Source organism: Pan troglodytes, chromosome 19 (assembly GCF_028858775.2).
Source record: "Pan troglodytes isolate AG18354 chromosome 19, NHGRI_mPanTro3-v2.0_pri, whole genome shotgun sequence".
NCBI lineage: Eukaryota > Metazoa > Chordata > Mammalia > Primates > Hominidae > Pan > Pan troglodytes.
The window spans coordinates 63,253,168-63,273,750 of NC_072417.2; the positions used below are offsets into that span (position 1 = coordinate 63,253,168).

Genomic DNA, 20,583 nt, shown 5'->3' on the forward strand with positions numbered 1-20,583 from the left:
GGCCTGGCTGCATCTCTGGGGGAGGGGACCCACACGTGCGCGCGTACACACGCACACTGCAGCGCCCTGTGACCACCACATGACGCACTGGGGACGTCCGGCCCAGCTCAGGACTGTGAGTAAAACACTGGGCAAAGCCATCTGTTCAGAACGCCGGATGGCCCAGCACCTGGTGACAGACCTGTTGTCCCACCATACTCAGGGCCCAGCAGAGTCCGGCCAACCCAACAACTGGAGCAGACAGAAATTCTGGTCACTGGCACATCATAAGTATTTATTGAAATAAATTGAGAACTGCCTCCCCTTCACATGCAGGTGGGCACCCACTATAGCTACTGATGGCTTTAAGGATGTGGGTGCCTTCCAACCTCCCATGGCCCTGCCACCAGGCCCAGATGGTGCCAGTGTCCTCATATCTGTTTCCCTCCGAAGCCCCTCTCCCAGCACAGATAGCAGAGGGGGGATAAGGGCTGAGTCCCAGGTACAGGGTGCTGGCCGTAAGCCACAGCCCCTGGGCAGGAATGAGGGAGCCAGCATGCATTGGTGCCATCTGTCGCTCTGTCTGGGCAGATGGGAGGAGCTGGAGGGGTTTCCAAGCAGGAGCCCCGGGGCCTCATCGGTAACTCTGACCAGTGTCCTGGAAGCCGGACTAGCTGCTGACCAGCGCCACACATGAACACTTCCTCCAAGGACATTTCCTAAAAAGGACACATGCTGTCCCCAGGCTGCTGGTAAACTCCACCCCCATCCAGGGAGCTGGCCCCAGCCCTCAGTGTGGCCCAGGGAAGCAGAGCTTGCACCGCCTGCCAGTTCTGAGCCCACTGATTCCCTGACAATGCCTGGGGCAGATGGGGGAGGGCTGATGAACCTTTCCAATCTCGTAGATGCCGGGGACCCCCAGGTTTTGCCTCTCTGCCTGGCTGGGGTGAGGGCTGACCAGGTCAGCAGCTCCTAGGCCTTGGCTGGTGGAAGTGGTGTCCTCTGTCCCTATCAGTTCCTGTTTGCTCAGCTCCCAAAGAGGACTTAGGTGCCCTCTGAGGAAGCAGCAGGAAGTGAAGGGAGTCCTGGCTTGGAGAATGGGTCAAAGACCAGGTCTTGAATGGGCCCTGAGAGGCAGACCTGTGTGGTGTCATCTCGCCCCCTGGGACCCACAGGACAGAGGAGGGGAGAGGGAGAAGGGGATGTTCATCCTCCCCTTTTGAGTCCTGGCAAAGACTGCACTCGCCCCAGGCTGCTTTCTCTGCGCTCCTGTTGAGGAGTTTGGCTGGGAGTCTACCCTGAGTGCGACTTGCTGCAGTGCCCACTGGCCTCTTGGGGGAGCAGGACAGAGCTCTCCCACCACACAGCCCCCTGGAAGAGTGGAGAGGAGCCGCTCCCACATGGGCTCCTGCTGAAATGCCCAGCCCAGCTCTGAGCCCTGGGGCCCGGCCTCAGGGCCTCTGGCAGGCAAGCAGGCAGGCAGGTCTCCTAGCTCCCCTCCACCCCAGCCCCACGATGGCCTGAGGGCAATGGGACAGCCTGACCCAGGCTCCCAGACTTGCCTCAGCCCTGGCCTCTCTGCCCTCTCCCCTTCATCTGCTCCTCCCCCAGGAACTCTGTGCCAAACAAGTCCTCAAAATAGGATTTATTACTAGGCCCTCTCCCTGGGGTCTCCCTTTCTGGGGGCTCTGGGTCTAGACCAAGTGACAGGGTAAGAGAGAGCATGTCCCCCCTGAGAGCGTGGGACCAGGCTAGCCCAAGTGCAGCACCCAGGTCCAGCCTCCCTGGTGAGGCCTCTGCCCGCGGAGCCAGTGGCTGCCCCTGCCGGGTGCCAGCGCCTGTGCACCCTCCCCTAGCTCTTCTTGGCCTCCTGCTCTCGGCGCCGGAGCTTCTCCCGCTGCCGCGCAGCCTTCTCCTGGGCCTTGCGCTCCTTCTCGGCAGCCGCTGCCATCTCCTTCAACTTGCGCTTCACCAGTGCCCGGTCATGAGAGTTGCTGAGCCCCAGGCTCTGGGGAGGAGTCCGGGGTGAGGGAGAGAGTCTCAGAACCTTCCCAGTCTTGGCCTCCCACGCCCAGGCTCCTTTTGCCCCAGGTGTACTCTGTGGAGCTCCAAATCCTCCCTGGAGTGGAGCCTCCGCCTCCCACACCGTGACCTGCCCATGGATCAGAATCCCCAGAGCAAGAATTTGGAATGAGTGTGGTTGGGAAAGATGAGGGTTGGGGGTATTAGGCGCTTCCTCCTCCTCCCCCACCATTCCTCCACTCAGTATTTCAGCCTTGGCCCGGACCTGCCCAACCTCCTGAGGCCCAGAGATGGGGAGTCACTTGCCCAAGGTCACACAGTTAGTGTCCAAGGACCCTCCTCACTTCCAGAGACTTCCTGGGGGCTCTTTTCACCATCCCTGCCCCAAGCAACTCAGCAGAGAGCAGGAGACAGGCCAGGAACCTCCCAGCTTATAGGTCAGAGGCCACCACCCCCTTCCTACAGCCTCCCCCTGCCCACTATTACCACTAGCCTCTGAGACAGAATCAGACCAAGCTGACCAGGGGGAGATGTGGCTTCCCATGATACCAGGACACTCATATGCATCAAGGGTCATCCTAGAGGGCAAGGTCAGCCTGGAGACCAGGGCTGGAGCTTGAAGGTCACACTGAAGTCATGGACTAGAGTTTCAAGTCAAACTAGGGATTCATGCTACAACTCAAAAGATTAGACCAAGGACCTTGCCTAGAGGTCAGAGGTCAGGGTGGTGGCCACAGATGGAGTGAAAAGGTCAGCCCAGGAGGCTGGGCTGAGGGTCAAAGGTCAGGACGAGGGACTTCAAATCCTTGAAAGTCACCTCAAGTAACTGGGCTGGGTCACGGCCCTTCCACTCTGACCCACCTTTAGTTTGCTTCCGTCCAGCTGCAGCAGCTGCGGCCCGTCTACCTGCCGTGCAGCAAACTCAGCAGCATACTGTTCCAGGTTGAGGCTCTGCAGCCACTGGCCCACCTGCTGGCTGGTCCAGTGGTGGACAGGGGGGAGGGGTTCATCCAGGAACTGGGCAGAGACCAAGGAGAGTGAGGGGGAGGCTTGGCCTGTGACCTGAGCACCTTGCAGAGTCAGAGGTCAGGACTCCGTGGGCACCCTGGGCCAGCCTTGCTCACCTCATCTGAAGACTGAGACAGCGTGTGGTAGGGGTAAGAACATTTGGCCTCCTGCCGGGGCCCACTGGGGATCTTGGGGCTGCTGGTGGGGGGCGTGGAGTCATCACTCAGAGTGGATTCCTAGACAGAAAAAGGTGCATGCCACCGAGGAGAGTTCACCCCCAACCCACCATCCCTATCTGGGTGGAGCCGAAGTCCTGGACTAGGCACCAGGAGTTGCTCAGTGCCTCCTGTGCATGAGCCAGGAGCTGGGCCTGCACACAGGACATGATAACTCATGTCAGGCATCAGGACCTGAAGCCTTTGGGAGAGCAGGCAGCCATCTGGAGGACATGGGGCTAGAACCAAGCCAGGTTAGTAGGAATGGAGGCGGTCTCAGGCAAGGTGTCACTTCCTACAGGCAGACCACCGAGATTCCCCCAGGCTGGGTCAGGTGTCTCTGCTATGCGCCTCCTGCCTGGCCTCTAGTACCCCAGCTAATAAGTGCCTGATTAGAGGTCTTTATCCTCACTGGACTGTGAGCTCTAGGAGGGCCTGGGTTGTATCTTGTTCATCATGGTGTCCCAGTGACCAGCATAAGGGAAGGAAGAAAGAGAAGGAGGAAAGAAGGAAGTTCCAGGTCCGAAGGGATTCTTTCTTCCCAGAATTCCCAGCTTCTGATTTTCTCCTCTGCCCAGCTGCACGTAAGAAACAGAACCGTAGAACAAGTACTGGGCTGGGGGTTGTAGAGCTTGGCACCTATATCTGTGCCAGTCTGTGGGCAAGCCCCTTCTCTCTGGGCCTTCCTTTGCTCATCTGTACAATGGAGATGAGCATGCCTTCCCTCCCTACTTCACCGAGCCTTTGTGAGAGTAAAGCAGAAACGCATTTGGGGCTTTGTAAACTGTAGAGGGCGCTCTGAACATAAGCAGTTGCTCATCATTGCTTCTCTTACTCGTCTCACATCACATAGGGTTGTAAGCTTTCAGACCACTAGGTTGGGGTCCTGTTTGTCTCTATATCCCCCAGGCCTCACCCTACCAAGCAGGTGGCCCAGCTCCTCACACAGGAGTGGGGTTAGAACTTAACCAGGCAGAAGAGTTAGCAGGAATGAAGGAAGTCTCCAGCTGGGTGAACAGTAGGGAATCAGTGTTTAGTGATTTGTTGAATGCATGAAGCATTGACTGAATCAAGGAATGAACTACTCAGAATATGAAGGAGTGGAAGAGTGAACGAATGAATTCAGAGAATGCATGAAGTAACGGATCACTGCATGGCTCCATGGATGGACAAATTGATTCCAGGAATGTCTGAATCCCAGCCTGAGCCAAGGTGAAGTACGCCCTCATGTCACCTGAGACTGGGGGCCAGTTTGGGGACAAGAAAGGCATGGACTTACCTGGGAAGCTGACTTCTTAGGGCTGAAGCCCTCGTGTTTAGGGGAGCAGGCGGGGGAGGTGGTGCTACCCAAGGATGCTGAGCCCTTGCCGCTGTCCGTGAACCAGGAAAAAGGCAGGAACGGGGAGCCCCCTGACCTGCCGGACCCCTCCACTGACTCCCTGCAGAGAGAGTGTCCAGCATGGGTGTGGGTACAGAGGGGAGGACCAGAGCACATGGGGAGCCAGGGGCGGGAGCTGTGGGTGGGCCGCCATGGGCACCTCTCACCTGCTGCCCATGGACAGTCGGTTGCTGCCTTTCTCCTTCCGGCTCTTGCCCGTGGATGCTCGGCGCAGGGTGACCCTGTGGGGAGGCAGCGGGAAGTGGGGCAGGGCTGCCCACTGTGCTACCCCTTACCCCAGCAGCTCCAAGCCCTGCGATCTAGCCCCGCCTCCACTCACCCCAGGTCCAGGAACTTTCGGCGAGTCTTCTTATCGAGGCCGATGGTGGGGCTGGCGGGCTCAGGAGGACTGGCGTCACGGCTGTCATCTTTCCAGGGAGAGAAGGAAGGAAATTGCCTGTTTGCTGCCCTGCCTGCCTCCTTCGGCTGCCAGTGTGGGGTGGTAGAAATTCTCTTGACTTAGAATCAGGCATCCTGGCTCTGGTGGCCTTCACTAGCTGGGTGTCCTAGGATAAGCCACTTTACCTCTCTGGCCTTCCTCCATTTTAAATATGGGGATAATAACATCTACCTACTTCATGGGACCTAATGGGATGCTTATGACAGCCTTTTACAAACTATAAAATGTTCCAAAAATGTAGGAATCACTACCATTTACTCAATTTTATCCTGGCCAACTTTTTTTTTTTTTTTTTTTTTTTTTTTTTTTTGAGACGGAGTTTTGCTCTTGTTGCCCAGGCTGGAGTGCAATGGTGTGATCTTGGCTCACTGCAACTTCCACCTCCCGGGTTCAAGCAATTCTCCTGCCTCAGCCTCCTGAGTAGCTGGGATTACAGGCGCCCGCCACCACACCCGGCTAATTTTTTGTGTTCTTAGTTCAGACAGGGTTTCATCATGTTGTCCAGGCTGGTCTCGAACTCCTGACCTCAGGTGATCCACCCGCCACAGCCTCCCAAAGTGCTGGGATTACAAGCGTGAGCCACCGCACTCGGCCTATCCTGGCCAACATCTAACCAACCTTCCAATCTTGGCTCAAATGTCATTTCCAGGATGTTCCTAGCCAGGCCAAGCATCCTGGTGTATGCTCTCCCGCCATGCTGCCGCACACATTTCCCAAATAGCACTTGTTATAGTTTATAACTAGACATTTAGTTAAGGGATGATTTGATTGGGTTTTTGTTTTGTTTTGTTTTTGAGGCAAGGAGTGATCATAGCTCACTGCAGCTCAAAACTCCCGGGTTCAAGCTATCCTCCCGCCTCAGCCTCCCAAGTAGCTGGTTCTACAGGTGCAAACCACGCGGGGCTAATTTTTTAATTTTTTCTGGAGACGGGCTCGCTATGTTGCCCAGGCTGGTCTCGAACTCCTGGGCTCAAGCAATCCTCCATCTCGGCCTCCCAAGGTGTTGGGATTACAGGCGTGAGCCGCCAGCCAGGCCTGATTTGATCGTTTCTCCACTAAACTACTATGATGATAAAGACTGCATGTGTTTGCTCACCTGGGTGTCCCAGAGCCCACAGGATCTGGCACTTAGTAGGCGCTCGGTAAAGAATGAGTGAGCGGCGGCGTTTACTCTTCACCTCCCCCCAGCCACCCTGCCCAGCTGCCCCTTCCGCGGCTGCGGTGCGCGCCGGGACCGGGAGGGCTGCTGCGCCCGGGAGCGACCAGCAGGAGGTGCGGCGCTGGCCGCCTCTCACCTTCGCTGTGCGGCTCTGCGCGCGGGTGGCGGCGCACGAAGCTGGGGGAGCTGTCGGAGGAGGGCGCGGAGCGCGGCGGAGAGCAGGAGGCGGCGGCCAGGCCCTCGTGCGACGCAGCGTTGTGCAGGGGCCGGTAGCGTGTGAGCGGCGAGGGCGGCGGCTCGTCCTCGTCCAGGCTGCGCCGCAACCCCGGAGGATCCAGGCAGAAAGAGCCCCCGGCCGGGGACCCCGGGCCTGAGTGCAAAGGCGAGCGCAGCCGGTGCAGGGGGCTCCCGCAGCCATCGGTCACCTGGACGAGGGGGCAGCCGCTCACCGAGAACCCTCCTCCTCCCTTCCCGGAGGAGCTGGGAGACTTTCACCCTGTAAACTGCGGGCCCTGAGGGTCCTTCCGGGGCCTAGAGGGAGGGTTTCCTCATGCCTTAGGCAGCGGGGTGGCTGGAGAGTGAGAGGTGGGAAACAGGAACTTTGAGTCACACAGGCTGGGGCTGAATTCCCCCTCCTTCACTTACTGTGACTTTGCTCCTGGACCTCTCAGGGCCTCAGTTTCCTCAGCTGTAAAATGGGGCTAATAATATCTTCTTTACACAGGATTAAATGAGCCAGAAGTGAACTGCAGCTAACACTTGGCAGCATTACTAGGTCAGGAGTCTGGGGATGTGGTTTCCCTGGAAGAGCACTCTGGAGAGATTATCCAGGGGTGGGAGGAGAGGGAGTGGTGGGAGGGTGTATGTGTGTTTTCCTAACTTGCCCCAACCTTGCCTCCGGGCCCATCCGAGCCTTCACCATCCTCCGCGGAGCTGGCACTGTCCCGAAGCCTGGAGCGGGACGGCCGGTGTCTCCGGCCCTTGGCCAACAGTTGGGCCCGGGCCTTGTGTAAACTGCTGTCCAGTCTGGCCGTCTCTGGCACAGCCAAGTCCAGGTCTGCGAACCGGGGGAAGGGAGCAGAGACCAGACACATGAGAGGTGATGGCAAGCCCAGAGGCCCACCTCAGGGGCCACCTGCACCCACACCCCAGGCATTCAACCCGTGTTCTTGAGTGCTGGGAGTACAGACAGATGAAAAACAGGGTGTCTCCCCATCTCAGGTGGGAGTGGGCGGGTGTGCAGGGGAAGCAGAAATGCTGGCGCTAAAATACAGCGCCGTGTGATGAACCCTCCTGTAGACACGGAGGAACGGCAGCCCTGTTTGGATGCATCAGAGGAGGAAACACCAAAGGTGGGTTTTAAGGTCTGGGTAGGAGTTTGTAAGAGATGAGGTGGGCAAAACAGGTATATGCAATGCTAGGAAGTAGGGAAACAAGGGTGGTACCTCCAGGGACAGTTGGAGGGTAGCTTTGTGGAGAGAAGGGTTGAGGGATGAGGCTGGAGAGATGATGGAAATAATGGCCACCATTTAAGAAACACTTACTACACACCAGACAGTGTACATACATCATCTCTCACTCAAAACAACCCGGTGGGGTTAGGACAGTTACTATGCATACTTTACAGCTGAGCAAACTAAAACTCAGAGAGGTTAAGTCACTTGACTAAAGCCACCAGCTAGCAATGGTCCAGGATTTGAGCCTGGCTAGGCTGGCTCTAGAGACTGGCCCTACTGGGGACATTGGCTTGCTGTGCCACGCGCAGGGTCTCACTCAGAGATAGCACTGCTGAGCATCTAGAGGGCTTGCAGTTGGAGTGGAGCAAAGGGACACCCCCAGAATCCACTGGCAGTGGCAGGAAGGAAAGCCCCATAGTCCCCGAAACCTCTCTTCTGTCCTGGGCCTGTGGCCCTGTGCTAGGTCTTGCATGAGGACATGGACGAAGAGTGGGCAGACCCAGTGGGTCCAGCGTTAAAGTCCTCATTGCTCATAGCTCCACTTGTCACGTGCTGCACCTCGGAATGAAGCCCTCTTGCTGTACCAGTGCTGAGCTTGGCACTGGGGTCTCCAAACAGAAAGAGTCTTCCCAGGCTTCAAGATGGGTCAAGACTTTTCCTCCCCACTCCACCCAGCATGATCTCAGGGGCCCTATTCTGTCACTCATGCCCACCCTGCCTTGTCTGCTCCTGTTTCCTTCTGTAGACAACCTCTAAGCCACCCCAGTTGCTCTCCTGGCTTAACTACCACCTATTTCTATTTCCAGCCTTGACCCCCTCCCCTGAATTCTGAGTGTGGGCACTCAGGCACCTGCCAAGGAAGTTACCACGTCAAAGACCCCAAGGTGTCTCAAGCTCAACTCATCAAAATGAACCGATCATGTAACCTCAAACCAGCTTCTACTCTCTTCCTTGACTCAGTGAAAAGCCCCCTTGTCCACCCAAGTCGCCCGAGTCAGACAGCCCTAAGCTACCCTTCTTCTCTCTCAGCCCCAGACCCAGTTGGTAATTCATATGTCCAACTGTCTAGTTGACACCTCCACTTTGATGTCCACCAGGGGTCTTCAGCCTACAGGTGCTGCAATCTCCTGATCTCTCCCACCCCAGAGCTGCTCCTCCCAGTCTTGGTGAACAGTAGCTCCATTCTTCTAGTTGCTCAGCTGAACCCCTGGAGTCATTCTTCACTGCTTTCCCTACCATCCTACAAACTGATTCATCCACAATTCCTGTTAGCTCTACTTTCAAAAAATAGCTAGACATACTGAAATATTTATGGTGAAGGGATATGATGTTTTGGACTAGGTTCCACATAATCCAGGGCAATAGGGGGAGGGCGTGGATGGGATAGATATGAAACTAGACTGGCTATGACTAGGTCATTGTTGAGGCTGGGTAATGAGTTCTTGAGTGCATGATAGACTACACTTTGCTGTAATCTCTAATTTTGAATCTGTTTGAGATTTTCCTTAATAAATTATTGTTTGTGTATGCGAATGTATACACATACTCCTATACATGCGTACATATGGAGAGAAAGGGAGGAGAGCAGAGGAAGGGAGAGGAGAGGAGAGGAAAGAAAAAGAGGGGAGAGGATGGGAGGAAAGGGAGGGAAGTGAGAGGGAGAATTCACAGTCTCTTAGACCAGAGGGTCTAAACTGCCATCATCTTTTAGCCTGGATTATTACAAACAGCCTCCTAGCTGGTCTTCCTTCCGCCTCCCTTTCCCATCTAGTCTATTTTCAACACAGCAGCCAGAGTGATCCTGATCAAACATGTCAGTTTATATCACTCCCCTGTTCAGAACCCTCCAGTGACTTCCGTCTTATGCAGATTAAGAGTCAAAGTTCTCCCAGTGGCCTTCCAGAGTCAGCCTATGCTCCCTTGCCTCTCTGAGCACTACTCCTGTCCCTCCACTCCAGCCATCCTGGCCGCCTGGCTCATCCTCACACAAGCCAGCCTGCATTGCAGGGCCTTTGCACCTCCTCTGCCCTTTTTCTGCAAGGCTCTTTCCACAGATTTCTGCGTGGTTCTCTCCCTCACTTCCTTCAAGTCTTTGCTTAAATGCTTTCTCTCACTGAGGCCTTCCCTGACCACCCAATTTATCATAGCCCCCCCACTCCAAAACTCCACTCCTGTTTTTTTCCTATATCATTTCTCATTCTCTGGCATGCTATATATTTTGCTTATATCATTTATGGTCTTTCTCCACCCATTAGAATGTCAGCTCCATGAGGACAGGTTTCTGCTTTGTTCACTGCTCTACCACAGGCAGAGAACAGTGCCTGGCACACAGTAGCTTAGCACACCCTTTTAATGAAAGAAAAATGTTCTGTTGATTGGCCTCCTCACACCCATGGAACCTGGGCTCTCCTCTCCTCTGGACCGAACTGCCTTAGCTCAGGCCTTCACCTGAGTGGAGGGGAGCTGCCCCCACCTCCCACCCCCTGCCACCCCAAAACATGCAACTATCCCTCCTTCGCTCCCTGCCTCCTGTCTGGCTCCTCCTCGTACCTTCCATGTGACTAGAAGAAACTTTCTGAAGCACCTTTCTTTTTTTTTTTCTTATGGAGACAGACTTGCTCTGCCACCCAGGCTAGAGTGCAGTGGCATGATCTTAGCTCACTGCAACCTCCACCTCCCAGGCTCAATTGATTCTCCTGGCTCAGCCTCCTGAGTAGCTGGGACTACAGGTGTGTGCCACCACACCTGGCTAACTTTTGTATTTTTAGTAGAGATGGGGTTTTGCCATGTTGGCCAGGCTGGTCTTGAACTCCTGGCCTCAAGTGATCTGCCCGCCTTGGCCTCCCAGAGTGCTGGAATTACTGGTGTGGGCCACCGCGCCCGGCCTGAAGCACATTTCTGACCATGTCCCATACTCTCCTGCTTTTGAAACTCTCGCAGAAGGGGTCCCAAAGCTAACAATATAAAGTCCATGCTATTCAGCTCTCTATTCAAGGCCTGAGGGGCCCAGCCCACCCTTTCTGTGTTCCCCACAGATTCCTCCTCTTACATGACTATGGCTAAGAGCACTGGCCCTGGAGCCAGATGGCCAGGCTGAAGCCAGTTCTATCATTTGCCGGCTGGGTGACTCTGGGCAAGTTACTTCCTTTTAGGTGTCAGCTTTCTCATGTGTAAAATGGGATTATACTAGCACTATCTTCCTTATAGGGTGGTTGTGAGCATCAAATAAAATAATCCATATACAGTACTTCGCCATAATGCTATGACTTAGTATGAGCTCAACAGGCGCTCGCTGGTGATGGCGTCTGTGGGATCAACTGAATTGCTTATACTGATACCTATATGTGTACCTGCCTCTACCTCACTTCCCACCTCCATCCCTATGCTCCATCTCTCTCCAGCCCTTCTTTGTCCGGCTGATCAACTCTGACACAGCACCGTCTGACAGCCGCACCACACTACCATATGGTCACGATACGGTTGGGATATGGTCACCAATGACTGTCTCCTCATGCTGGCCTGCAACCTGCAGAGGGTGAAACCCTTCCCTGTCCACTGTGTATCATGAGAGCCTGGTGTGGCACCTGACAAGGAGCAGGTGCTCAGGAAGTGTTGAAGCAAAGTCACACTTCCATGGACCAGTGCATGCTTTGGCGGAGATGGACTCCAGACACACACGGGTGCTGATGAAGGTCACCTCCATGCCCATGCCCACATCCCATCATGTCCACATTTCAATCCTCTGCCCAGCACTCCCCACCATCTAGTATGTTCCTTGTTTATTTATGTGTGCTTTGATCATCTGTCCCCCTACTTGCCCCTGCACGAAAATTTGAGCTCCATGAGGACAGTGATTTTGTCTGGCTTGTTCTTTGCTGTCTCCCCAGAGCCAAGGACAGAGCCTGATGCATATTAGGAGCTCTATAAATATTTGTCGAATGGATGAAAAGACGAGGAGTCTGGGAGGCTACTACTTTAAATATGGCAGCCAGGCTGAGGTCTGGGTAACCATAAAGAGCCGAGGTTGCAGAAGGAACAAAAAGAGCGTTCTAAGGAGAGAGAATGGTGCAGCCTTGGGCTTGGAGCATCTGGGGAGCAGCGAGGGGGCCAGCACAGCCTGCGAGGGGAAGGAAGGGTCTGGTTGAAAAGGGAGGGTGGACACCGAGAGGAGATTGCAGTTGTCCAGGGGGCAACCTGCTGGTGTTTCCAGCCCCTGGGGCTGAGCTGGGGGAGGGAGCCCTCTGTTCCCAGCCCCCTGACACAGAATCTCCAGGCACTGCCTGGAAGCAGCAGCAAGGATTGAAGGCTGAACCACAGAAAAATAAGAGCTAATCCTTATTGAGCTCTTACTGTGCTAGGCACTGTTCTAAGTGCTTTACAATTACTATCTCATTTGAGCCTCCCCACAGCCCTACAAAGAAGGGACTCCAGGAATCCCCAGGGCAGCCTTAATTTGCCCGAGGGCATAAAGCTGGTGAGGAGCCGGTCAGGGTTACAGACAGACGGTCTAGCTCTGTTGGTAAGCATTAAGCATGCTACACCCTCTCTGAAGCAGAGATGGGAAGGAATTTTGAGTCCAACCTCTGGATGGGAAAACTGAGGCTCAAGGAGGACAGGAGGACACCTTTGGCCAAGGGGACAGAGGGAGTTAAGGAGAGTGGCTCCCAGGCCAGGGATCTGGCATCCTCTACCCTTCTGGCACCTAGCTGGTGCCCAGCCAACTCAAAACAGGGAGAGGGGTCCCTTGCTCCTGACTCTGGGCCATATCAGCACCATGGCCATCTTACCTTGGAGGGGCTGGGGAGCAAGGGACTCCTAAGGGGCTTGGTGGTTTTGAGGCAAGGTGGGCCAGCCTGTCCTGGGTCCTCTGCTCTATGAGGCTCTCCCTCCAGCTTCTATCTCTTCCCTCTTCTCTGTTCCTGCTCTCCTTCCCTATCCTCCTCCCCCTCTTCCTCCTCCTCCCAGCCCTGGGCAGTGGGAATTCATAAATATTTAATGGCCTTTCACATCAGGAAGCAGTGAGGACCCAGCTACCTCAGCAGTGAGGAAAAGAGGCAGGGGTTGGTGTGGGGAGTAGAGGGTAGGGAGGTTGGGGAGTAGGGGCAGAAAAGCCCAGGGAAGGGAGAGCTCATTTCCGTCAGGCCTGGGCTTAAGTCAGGCCTGAGTAGGGACAGACACTCGAGATTGAGGCCCTGAGGCAGTTCAAGGCTAGGGGAGCTGGAGGAGACTGGGATGGGAAGCAGCAGTTCCTGGCATGGCCAGGGGAGAGAGGGAAGAAGGGAGAGATGAGGAGAAGCTGGGGACCCTCTGGCATAGGAGCCCCTCGAGGAGCAGGCCACTCTCACCCTCTCCCTCATTCCTCCAAGTTCCTTTGCTCAGGACTCCTCCTGACTCCTCCACCGGAATCCCGCTGGGAAACCGGCTTTCCGCCCCAGTGCATGCTGGGAACTCTGCCCAGCTGGGGTGGTTTCTTTCTCCAGTCCACACAAGAGAAGATTGCAGGGGGTAAATGATGGTACCGTGGTGTGTGCATGCACCCCAGTGTGTACTGAGGACGTGGGCGTGCAGGCCAGCATGAGGGGGCCAGGCTGGGGGTATTGAGGCTGTGTATGTTATGCATTTGATTTCAGCACACATCCAAGCAGGGTGAGGTCCCTTGCACTTATTTATGTGACTTGGAGGTAACGTGTGTCATCTGGGCTGGAGTTTACAGACGTATAGGATAGTCACTAAGAGCAGGAAGTCTGGCAGTTTGGGGTTCTAGTCCCAGCCCTGCCACTAACTTGCAATGTGATCTTGAAAGCAAGTCACTTCAGCCCTCTGTACCCTACACTCCTGGTCTGTAAACTGGGCTTACATTATTGTAAGGGTTAACTAATACAGTGCATGTGAGATGGGGGTGCTTAACCTAGTATCTGGCATAAGATAAGCACTTAATAGAGATCCCTATTGTTATAACTGGTGTGTCCACTAAGATAGTGGTGACAAAGGGTCAGGCCACAATACCTGCACGCGTGCGTGCGCGCGCGCGCACACACACACACACACACACACACACACACACTGAAGCTGCCAAGAAGCACCCTATCCCCTTCAATGCCTGGTGGCCCAGGAAGGAAGTACTCTATGGCTGTGTCTATTGACTAGAGATAGAGCCACACAGAACTTACCAAAAACTTCATCCACGGGTTCTCGGAGCTTTGAAGAAGCCATGACTCAAGAGAGCTGGGAAGGACAAGAGGGGAGAGAAAGAAAAAGAGAGCCTGGGTTAGAGATTCAGGCTGACCGAGGCAGAAGAGATGTGGAAGGCTACCTGCTCCAGGCCTGTTGGCCCCTCCCCTTACCTTAGAACCCTTCTTCTGTCCCCTGGAAGAGAAGCCATTGGAATCATAACCCAGATGGTGGGCGCCGGGGCAGGAGGTATAGTAGGAGGGTGGGGGCAGACGCAAAACCAAGGCACAGACACAGGCTGAGCCCTGTGGTCCTGGTATCCTGGTCCACTGATTTGCTGTGTGCCTTCACGTGGGTCACTGAACTTCTCCCCTTCACTGTCTTGGGCCTTCGCATCATTAGGATCCCCTAAAAGCTTTCAATCATCAACTGTCCAATCAAATCTGGGAGAAGTCATGGAGATTATTAAATCCAATCCTCTCATGTTACAAATGAAGAAACAGAAGGGGGAGTGATTGGCCCAAGATCACATAGCAAGTTAATGGCAAAATCAGGACCAGGACCCAGGTTCTCCCATCCGTCTACCCACTTATGCACTCATCCACCTATCTACCTGCCTACTCATCATCTATTCACTCACCCATCTATCCACCCATCCGTCCATCCCACATCTGCTCCCATGCACCCAACACCTGCCGCCATCTGTCCATCCACCTATCTTTGCATCCATCAATTCTCCATCTCTTTTCCAATCCTGCCTCCCCCTTCCCTACACCCCCATCACTGGTGCCCTCACCACCTGCCTTTCTGAACAAGAGCTGTTCAGGAAGCTGGCACCATCAGCAGGGCCACTGTTCCAGACAGAGTTCTCACAGTTCTTGACAGACTCATAGATGTAGGAGGGTATGAGGAATACACACAGCACACAATGGACAGCCAAACCTCTATGATGCAACTATGTTCTGGGAAGAAGTGTGAATGGGTAGGGTTTTTTTTGTTTTGGTTCAAGGTTTTTTGGTGGGAAGCAAGAAGGGAGGGCAGATAGGGAAGGATATATATAGCTGAAACCATTTGAATAGGCTTTCAAGCAGATGTAGGATTCCAGTAGCCCTAGGGAGCCCACTGGCCAGGGGATACTGGCTGGGGGGAGAGTGAGGAAGCCCAGGGGCCATTGATGGTTTAAGGCAAGGGGACACTGCATGGCTGAGACATGACCTCCAATTACTTCTAACACTCAGGTCCCCAGGAGAATGGCAAGGCACTGAGCTAGATCATACATGTGTCAGATGTAGGAAGGCTAGGCCACATGCCTGCTGGGGTCTTTTCCAACTCTTCTTTTCTGTTATTACATAGACATCATCTACCTTTACTGTGGCCAGCCTTGGGAATTTTTTTTTTTGAGATGGAGTCTCACTCTGTCGCCCAGGCTGGAGTGCAGTGGCGCTATCTTGGCTCACTGCAAGCTCCGCCTCCCGGGTTCACGCCATTCTCCTGCCTCAGCCTCCCGAGCAGCTGGGACTACAGTCGCCCACCACCACGCCTGGCTAATTTTTTTGTATTTTTAGTAGAGACAGGGTTTCACCGTGTTAGCCAGGATGGTCTCGATCTCCTGACCTCGTGATCCACCCGCCTCGGCCTCCCAAAGTGTTGGGATTACAGGCGTGAGTCACCGCGCCTGGCCTGGGAATTTTCATATCCCCACTTTACAGATACATATCGCCACTTTACAGATGTGAAAACTGAGAAACAGGAGATGAGAGGAAGCCAGGCAAAGTTGGTGCATGCTTATAATCCTAGCTACTCAGGAGACTGAGGTGGGAGGATCACTTGAGCCCAGGAATTCTAGACCAGCCTGGGCAACATAGTGAGACCCTCATCTCAAAAATAAGTAAGTAGCTGGGCGTGATAGCTCACGCCTGTAATCCCAGCACTTTGGGAGGCCGAGGCGGGCAGATCACCTGAGGTCAGGAGTTTGAGACCAACCTGGCCAACATGGTGAAACCCCGTCTCTACTAAAAACACAAAAATTAGTTGGGTGTGGTGGTGCACACCTGTAATCCCAGCTACTCAGGAGGCTGAGGCAGGAGAATCACTTGAACCTGAGAGATGGAGGTTGCAGTGAGCCGACATCATGCCATTGCACTCCAGCCTGGGTGACAAGAGGGAGACTCCATCTCAAAAAAAAAAAAATTAAGTAAATAAGTAAATAAATAAATAAAAGCAAAAATAATAATAATAATAAAAGAGGCAGAACTCAGCCTTGAGCCAGGGCTCCTGCCCCTCTGCACTATCCTAGGTGATGATCTTCAGTTTAGGGGTGGAGGAAGAGATAAGCATAGAGGGAGGGAAGCTGCTCCACACTGACCGGGACTGGGAGAAGCATCAAAACCACCTCTAGGCTGGGCGCAGTGCCTCACGCCTGTAATCCCAGCACTTTGGGAGGCCGAGGCGGGCAGATCACCTGAGGTCGGGAGTCTGAGACCAGCCTGACCAACATGGAAAAAACTGTCTCTACTAAAAATACAAAATTAGCCGGGTGTGGTGGCACATTCCTGTAATCCCAGCTACTCGGGAGACAGAGGCAGGAGAATCGCTTGAAGCTGGGAGCCGGAGGTTGCAGTGAGCCGAGATCGTGCCATTGCACTCCAGCCTGGGCAACAAGCACAAAACTCTGTCTCAAAAAAAAAAACAAAAAACAAAACCACCTCCAGATTCCATAAATGCCTGGGGCTGAAAGCAGAAAATGAGGTGTGGGAAGGGGTCATCAGGGAAGCAGACCCTCCAAGAACCCTCCTGCCATTCTTGAACTCCAGGGGCTACTAGCAAAGATCTAGAACATTTCTTCCTGTCCTGACAGGCCAGATGGGAAGGAAGGCTGACCCTAAGAATTAACCACATTTCCTCATTCAACCACAAAGCCTTATCTGGCTAGGACCCAGCTGCCACCTCCTTCAGGAAGCTGTCCTAGGTAGCCCTCCCTCCTCTCATTTGTCTTCGTAATTTCTAAATCCACCCTTCTCCAACTACTGGGAAATGGGGAATTCTTCATACTTCACTGATTCCTTAAATAGGTCTCATCTCCCCCCCCACCAATCAGATGGGAGCCCAGAGAAGAAAGGGTCCACGTATTCTTCCGTCAGACTAGGGACTCTGAAGACAGGAACTGCCTCTCCCATCAGAATGGAGGCTCTCTGAGGGCAGTAATGTTGTCTCCTCTCTGCCTCTGAGAATGAAGATCCTGTGTTCTTTATTCAAGAGCCCATTCCAGGGTCGAGATCCTCTGCTGGCTGGAGTCCTCCTCTTCCAGGCACCCTCTGGGCTGGATTGGGGTTTCCTGCTCAAAGCCATTCTCGGTCCATCCTGATTCAGCACAAACTGCTCTCTTTTCTTCCCTTCAACAACTAACTTTCTGGGGTGTGTAGGGGGACCCTCCCTACATTGTCTCCAGGGGGTCACCAGACCCCTCCCACCCAACCCTCTCCTTCCAAAACTGAGCCTAGAAAAATTAGACACCAAACCCCGCCCCCACTCTCACTCCCACACACACCCCGCACACTCTCACACACACACACACACACCCATTCAGCCAGGTAACTGCACAAGGGTGGGACTGAACCGGTTCCTCTGGATACCCTTCCCCCCAAGGCTTCCAATCCCGGAGAAGGAGCACCAATGACCTTTGACCCTTCTCTGGGAGAAAGGGAGGCAGGTGAGCTCACAGCCTCTTGGGACCCAGGAGAAGGAGAAAGGAAGAAAGGGCGCACAATTCCTGGGGAGGGAGCGGGAGCGGGAGCGGAAGGAAGTGAGGAGTAGGAAGAAGCAGAGACAGACACACAAACTGGCGGAGAGTCCACAGGGCTTCTGAGAAGAAAGAGATCACACCGAGAGTGGGGCCACGGGAACTGGCACTGGGGACAAGGGCTTCCGCCGCTCTAAGTGACGCCCGAGGGTGGGAGAGAAGGGAGAAGCCCTTCGGGCAGGCGATAGGAAAGGGCCCCTGAAGAGGAGAAAGCGACAGAGAGAAGTGCAACTGGGAGAGGCCGGGAAGAGGTGGATGGGAAAGGAGACTAGCGGTCGGGGAGGCAGTTGTGGAGCCAGAGAGGTGGCCCCCCCTTCCCATATCGCCGGCCGTCCACTGGCCCCAGGCTTGAGGTAGTCCTCAGGAGTCGGGCACCCCCTCAAAGCACTGTTGGAGATGGGGTGAGGTTGGGGACAGGGCACCTACTCCACTCTCAGAGCCCTTCTCCCCAGTCAGAGCCCGGTGGCTAGTTTCTCTCCAAACCATCAGCACAACTCCCCGCCGGGCAAGAAAGAGTTAAACCCTCTCCCCCTCCCCCCACACCAGCTTTTTATTAATTTCTCCGGACGTCGGGCGGGAGGGAGGGGATTAGGGCCATAAATCCTATCTCCGCCCCCTCCCCTGACAGCCCGGCACCCCAGCCCCGTGCGGTCCCCCTAGGGATAGGGGAAGAAAGGCCCTTGTCGCTTAGCCCTGCCCAACCCCACTCAGGGTCCCACCGCGGGCCCGAGTGGCCCTAGCCCCAGTTCCCGGTCCACCCCAGGGCGCCCGGCCCCTCACCTCCGGCATCGGTCATCTTCAGCGTCTGGCGCCCCGGGAACCCCTCAGGCCCATGGTGCTCGAGGCGGGGGCCGGGCAGGAGAGGGGTGGGGGGACCGTCACCCCGGCCGCGGGGGGCTCCGGGCGGGTTCGAGCCGCTCCATCCCGGGGGTGGGGGTGAGGTCGGCGGGAAGGGTCCCAGAGCCGGGGGAGATGGAGGGCGGGGGATGTGGGGGGAGGGAACAGGTTCGCTGGAAGCAGGAGGCGCGGGCGGGGCTGGACCAGGAGACCTGACGGGAGGATGCTCCGTGTGTGTGTGCGTGTGCGTGTGCGTGTGTGTGTGTGACAGAGAGAGAGAAGAGCGAAGAGCGAGCGCCACCTCCCTCCCCGCCCCTGCCGCCCGCCAGGCCTGGCCGGACGCGGGGCCCCCGCCTGGCGGGGCCGATTCGCGCGGCGTCGCGTCGGCAGGGGTCCGCGGGGGTCTCCGGGGAAGGGGCGTCGGGGGGGGGGCGCGTGGCGGGGAAGCCGGGCGCCCAGGAGACAAAGAGCGGGAGGGAGCGAGGGGGCGGGGGCGGGGGAGGGCGGCGGGGAGGAGGCGGCTGGGCCCGGGGAGCGGAGTTGCAGCTACTTCTCTGCCCGCGGGAGACGCGGCGCACCGGAGTCTGCGCGGGTGGAAGCGGCTCCGGGGCGGTCCCGCCACGGGACCCACGGGGCTTCCGCCTCCTCTGCTGGGTCCGTCAGGGCTCCCGATTAGTTCATTCATTCAAGAAACGTCCGCCGAGCAGCCGGGGCGCCGAGGCTGGAGGGGACAGCGGTGAACAGAACCCCCGCCCCCTAACTGCGCTCAAGGCCAGTGGGCCAGTCGGGGGCTCAGACGAGTGGGGAGGCCCTCACGAGCCCGGGCGCCATGGGCCCAGCTAACAGAGGGCACTTCTTGCCGGAAGGGAGAGCGCACCCCTGGCCCGGCCTGGGTCCAGGCGGCCGCGGCGGGAGCTAGGCTGGGGGATTCCCAGAGGATGTGATGTGTTGGCTACAACTGCGGGCCAGGGTAGGGAAGTGCCAGGGGGTGTTGGGGGTGGGAGGGCAAGAGGGGAAGATAAATTGAAGCTGGGGAGGTGCAGGGGGCTTGCACTTTATTCTACCAGCCGCCCACCCCGCCGCCCACACACACACACACACACACGCACACACACACAAAATTAAGAGGAAGGAGGGGCTCAGGTGTGCATTTAGGAAGCACCCTTGGCTCCCCTGGAGACAGGGTTACAGAGGGCACTCTGAAGGCAGGGAGACCCGCTGGAGGCTATTGAGGGCCGGTGGCAGTGGGCATAAAGATTACAGATTAAGCTGAGAGCCCTTCAGGATGCAGGCCTGAAGAAGCTGACACTGAAGAAGCTGACAGGATTTGGGGACCTGCTGGACTAGGAGGTGAGGGAGGAGGGGTCTAGGATGGCTGTGGACCTTGGCTTGAGGCAGGTAGCCCTGGAGCAGGTGGGGGTGGGGACAGATGAGATCAGACTTGGACCCAGTGCGCTGATGGTAGTGGCAGGCCAGCCAGGGAGGCAATGTAGGGATCCACAACCAGCTACCACACGTCACAGCTTGGCAGGTGCCAGGCGCTCTCAGATCATCTATTGTCACCCTCACAATAAACCCACAAGGTGGGTGTTTCCATTACCCACTGCCTCAGAGAAAACAGAGACTTAGAAGAAGGAAAGTGCTTTGCTCAAGAGCAAGTGGTGAAAGGCCAGGCGCAGTGGCTCACGACTGTAATCCCAGCACTTTGGGAGGCCAAGGTGGGTGGATCACATGAGGTCAGGAGTTCGAGACCAGCCTGGCCAACATGGTGAAACCCTTGTCTCTACTAAAAATACAAAAATTAGTCAGGCATGGTGGCGCTACTCTGGAGGCTGAGGCATGAGAATTGCTTGAACCTGGGAGGTGGAGGTTGGAGTGAGCTGAGATTGTGCCACTGCCTTTCAGCCTGGCCAACAGAGTGAGACTCAAATCTCAAAAAAAAAAAAAAAAAAAAAAAAAAAAAGGCAAGTGGTGAAGCTGGATCAGGGGTCTAGAGTCAGAGGAGAGGTGTGGAGTCTATAGGACAGAGTTCCCTGATGGCCCACAGGACTCTGCAGTCCGAGGCCTCCGGGAAGTGGCCTGTTGAACCAGGACAATC

General features: G+C 55.6%; 1 protein-coding gene across 4 annotated transcripts; it reads right to left on the bottom strand.

Annotated features, from left to right (window-relative positions):
* Positions 1 to 247: 247 nt before the first annotated feature.
* SAMD14 (sterile alpha motif domain containing 14) lies at positions 248 to 18,742 on the bottom strand. 4 transcript variants are annotated; one of them, XM_054671151.2, is made up of 11 exons: positions 14,653 to 14,732; positions 14,023 to 14,292; positions 13,849 to 13,903; positions 7,112 to 7,278; positions 6,358 to 6,646; positions 4,943 to 5,030; positions 4,770 to 4,844; positions 4,504 to 4,663; positions 3,126 to 3,245; positions 2,863 to 3,018; positions 248 to 1,987 (listed from the first exon to the last, which is right to left on the bottom strand). In XM_054671151.2, the coding sequence occupies exons 3-11, from the start codon at positions 13,889 to 13,891 to the stop codon at positions 1,832 to 1,834; spliced, it is 1,254 nt and encodes a 417-aa protein (XP_054527126.1). In that variant the 5' UTR covers positions 13,892 to 13,903; positions 14,023 to 14,292; positions 14,653 to 14,732; the 3' UTR covers positions 248 to 1,831. The 4 variants fall into 4 exon arrangements, with proteins under 4 accessions (XP_054527126.1, XP_016787983.2, XP_016787984.2 ...); XM_016932497.4 differs by lacking the exons at positions 14,023 to 14,292; positions 14,653 to 14,732 and adding exons at positions 3,296 to 3,379; positions 18,429 to 18,567 and having other exon boundaries at positions 1,697 to 1,987; XM_016932494.4 differs by lacking the exons at positions 14,023 to 14,292; positions 14,653 to 14,732 and adding an exon at positions 18,429 to 18,742.
* Between the last annotated feature and the right edge of the window lie 1,841 nt (positions 18,743 to 20,583).

Bases quoted from the DNA above. Each gene is read 5' to 3' on its own strand.
- SAMD14 (XM_016932497.4), bottom strand. From the start codon at position 13,891: ATGGCTTCTTCAAAGCTCCGAGAACCCGTGGATGAAGTTTTTG. The intron at 6,647-7,111 runs GTTGGGGCAAGT...CCCCTCGTCCAG, and splicing joins CGGATGGGCCCGGAGGCAAG to GTGACCGATGGCTGCGGGAG. The intron at 3,380-4,503 runs GTAAGTCCATGC...TCCTGTGTGCAG, and splicing joins CTAAGAAGTCAGCTTCCCAG to GCCCAGCTCCTGGCTCATGC.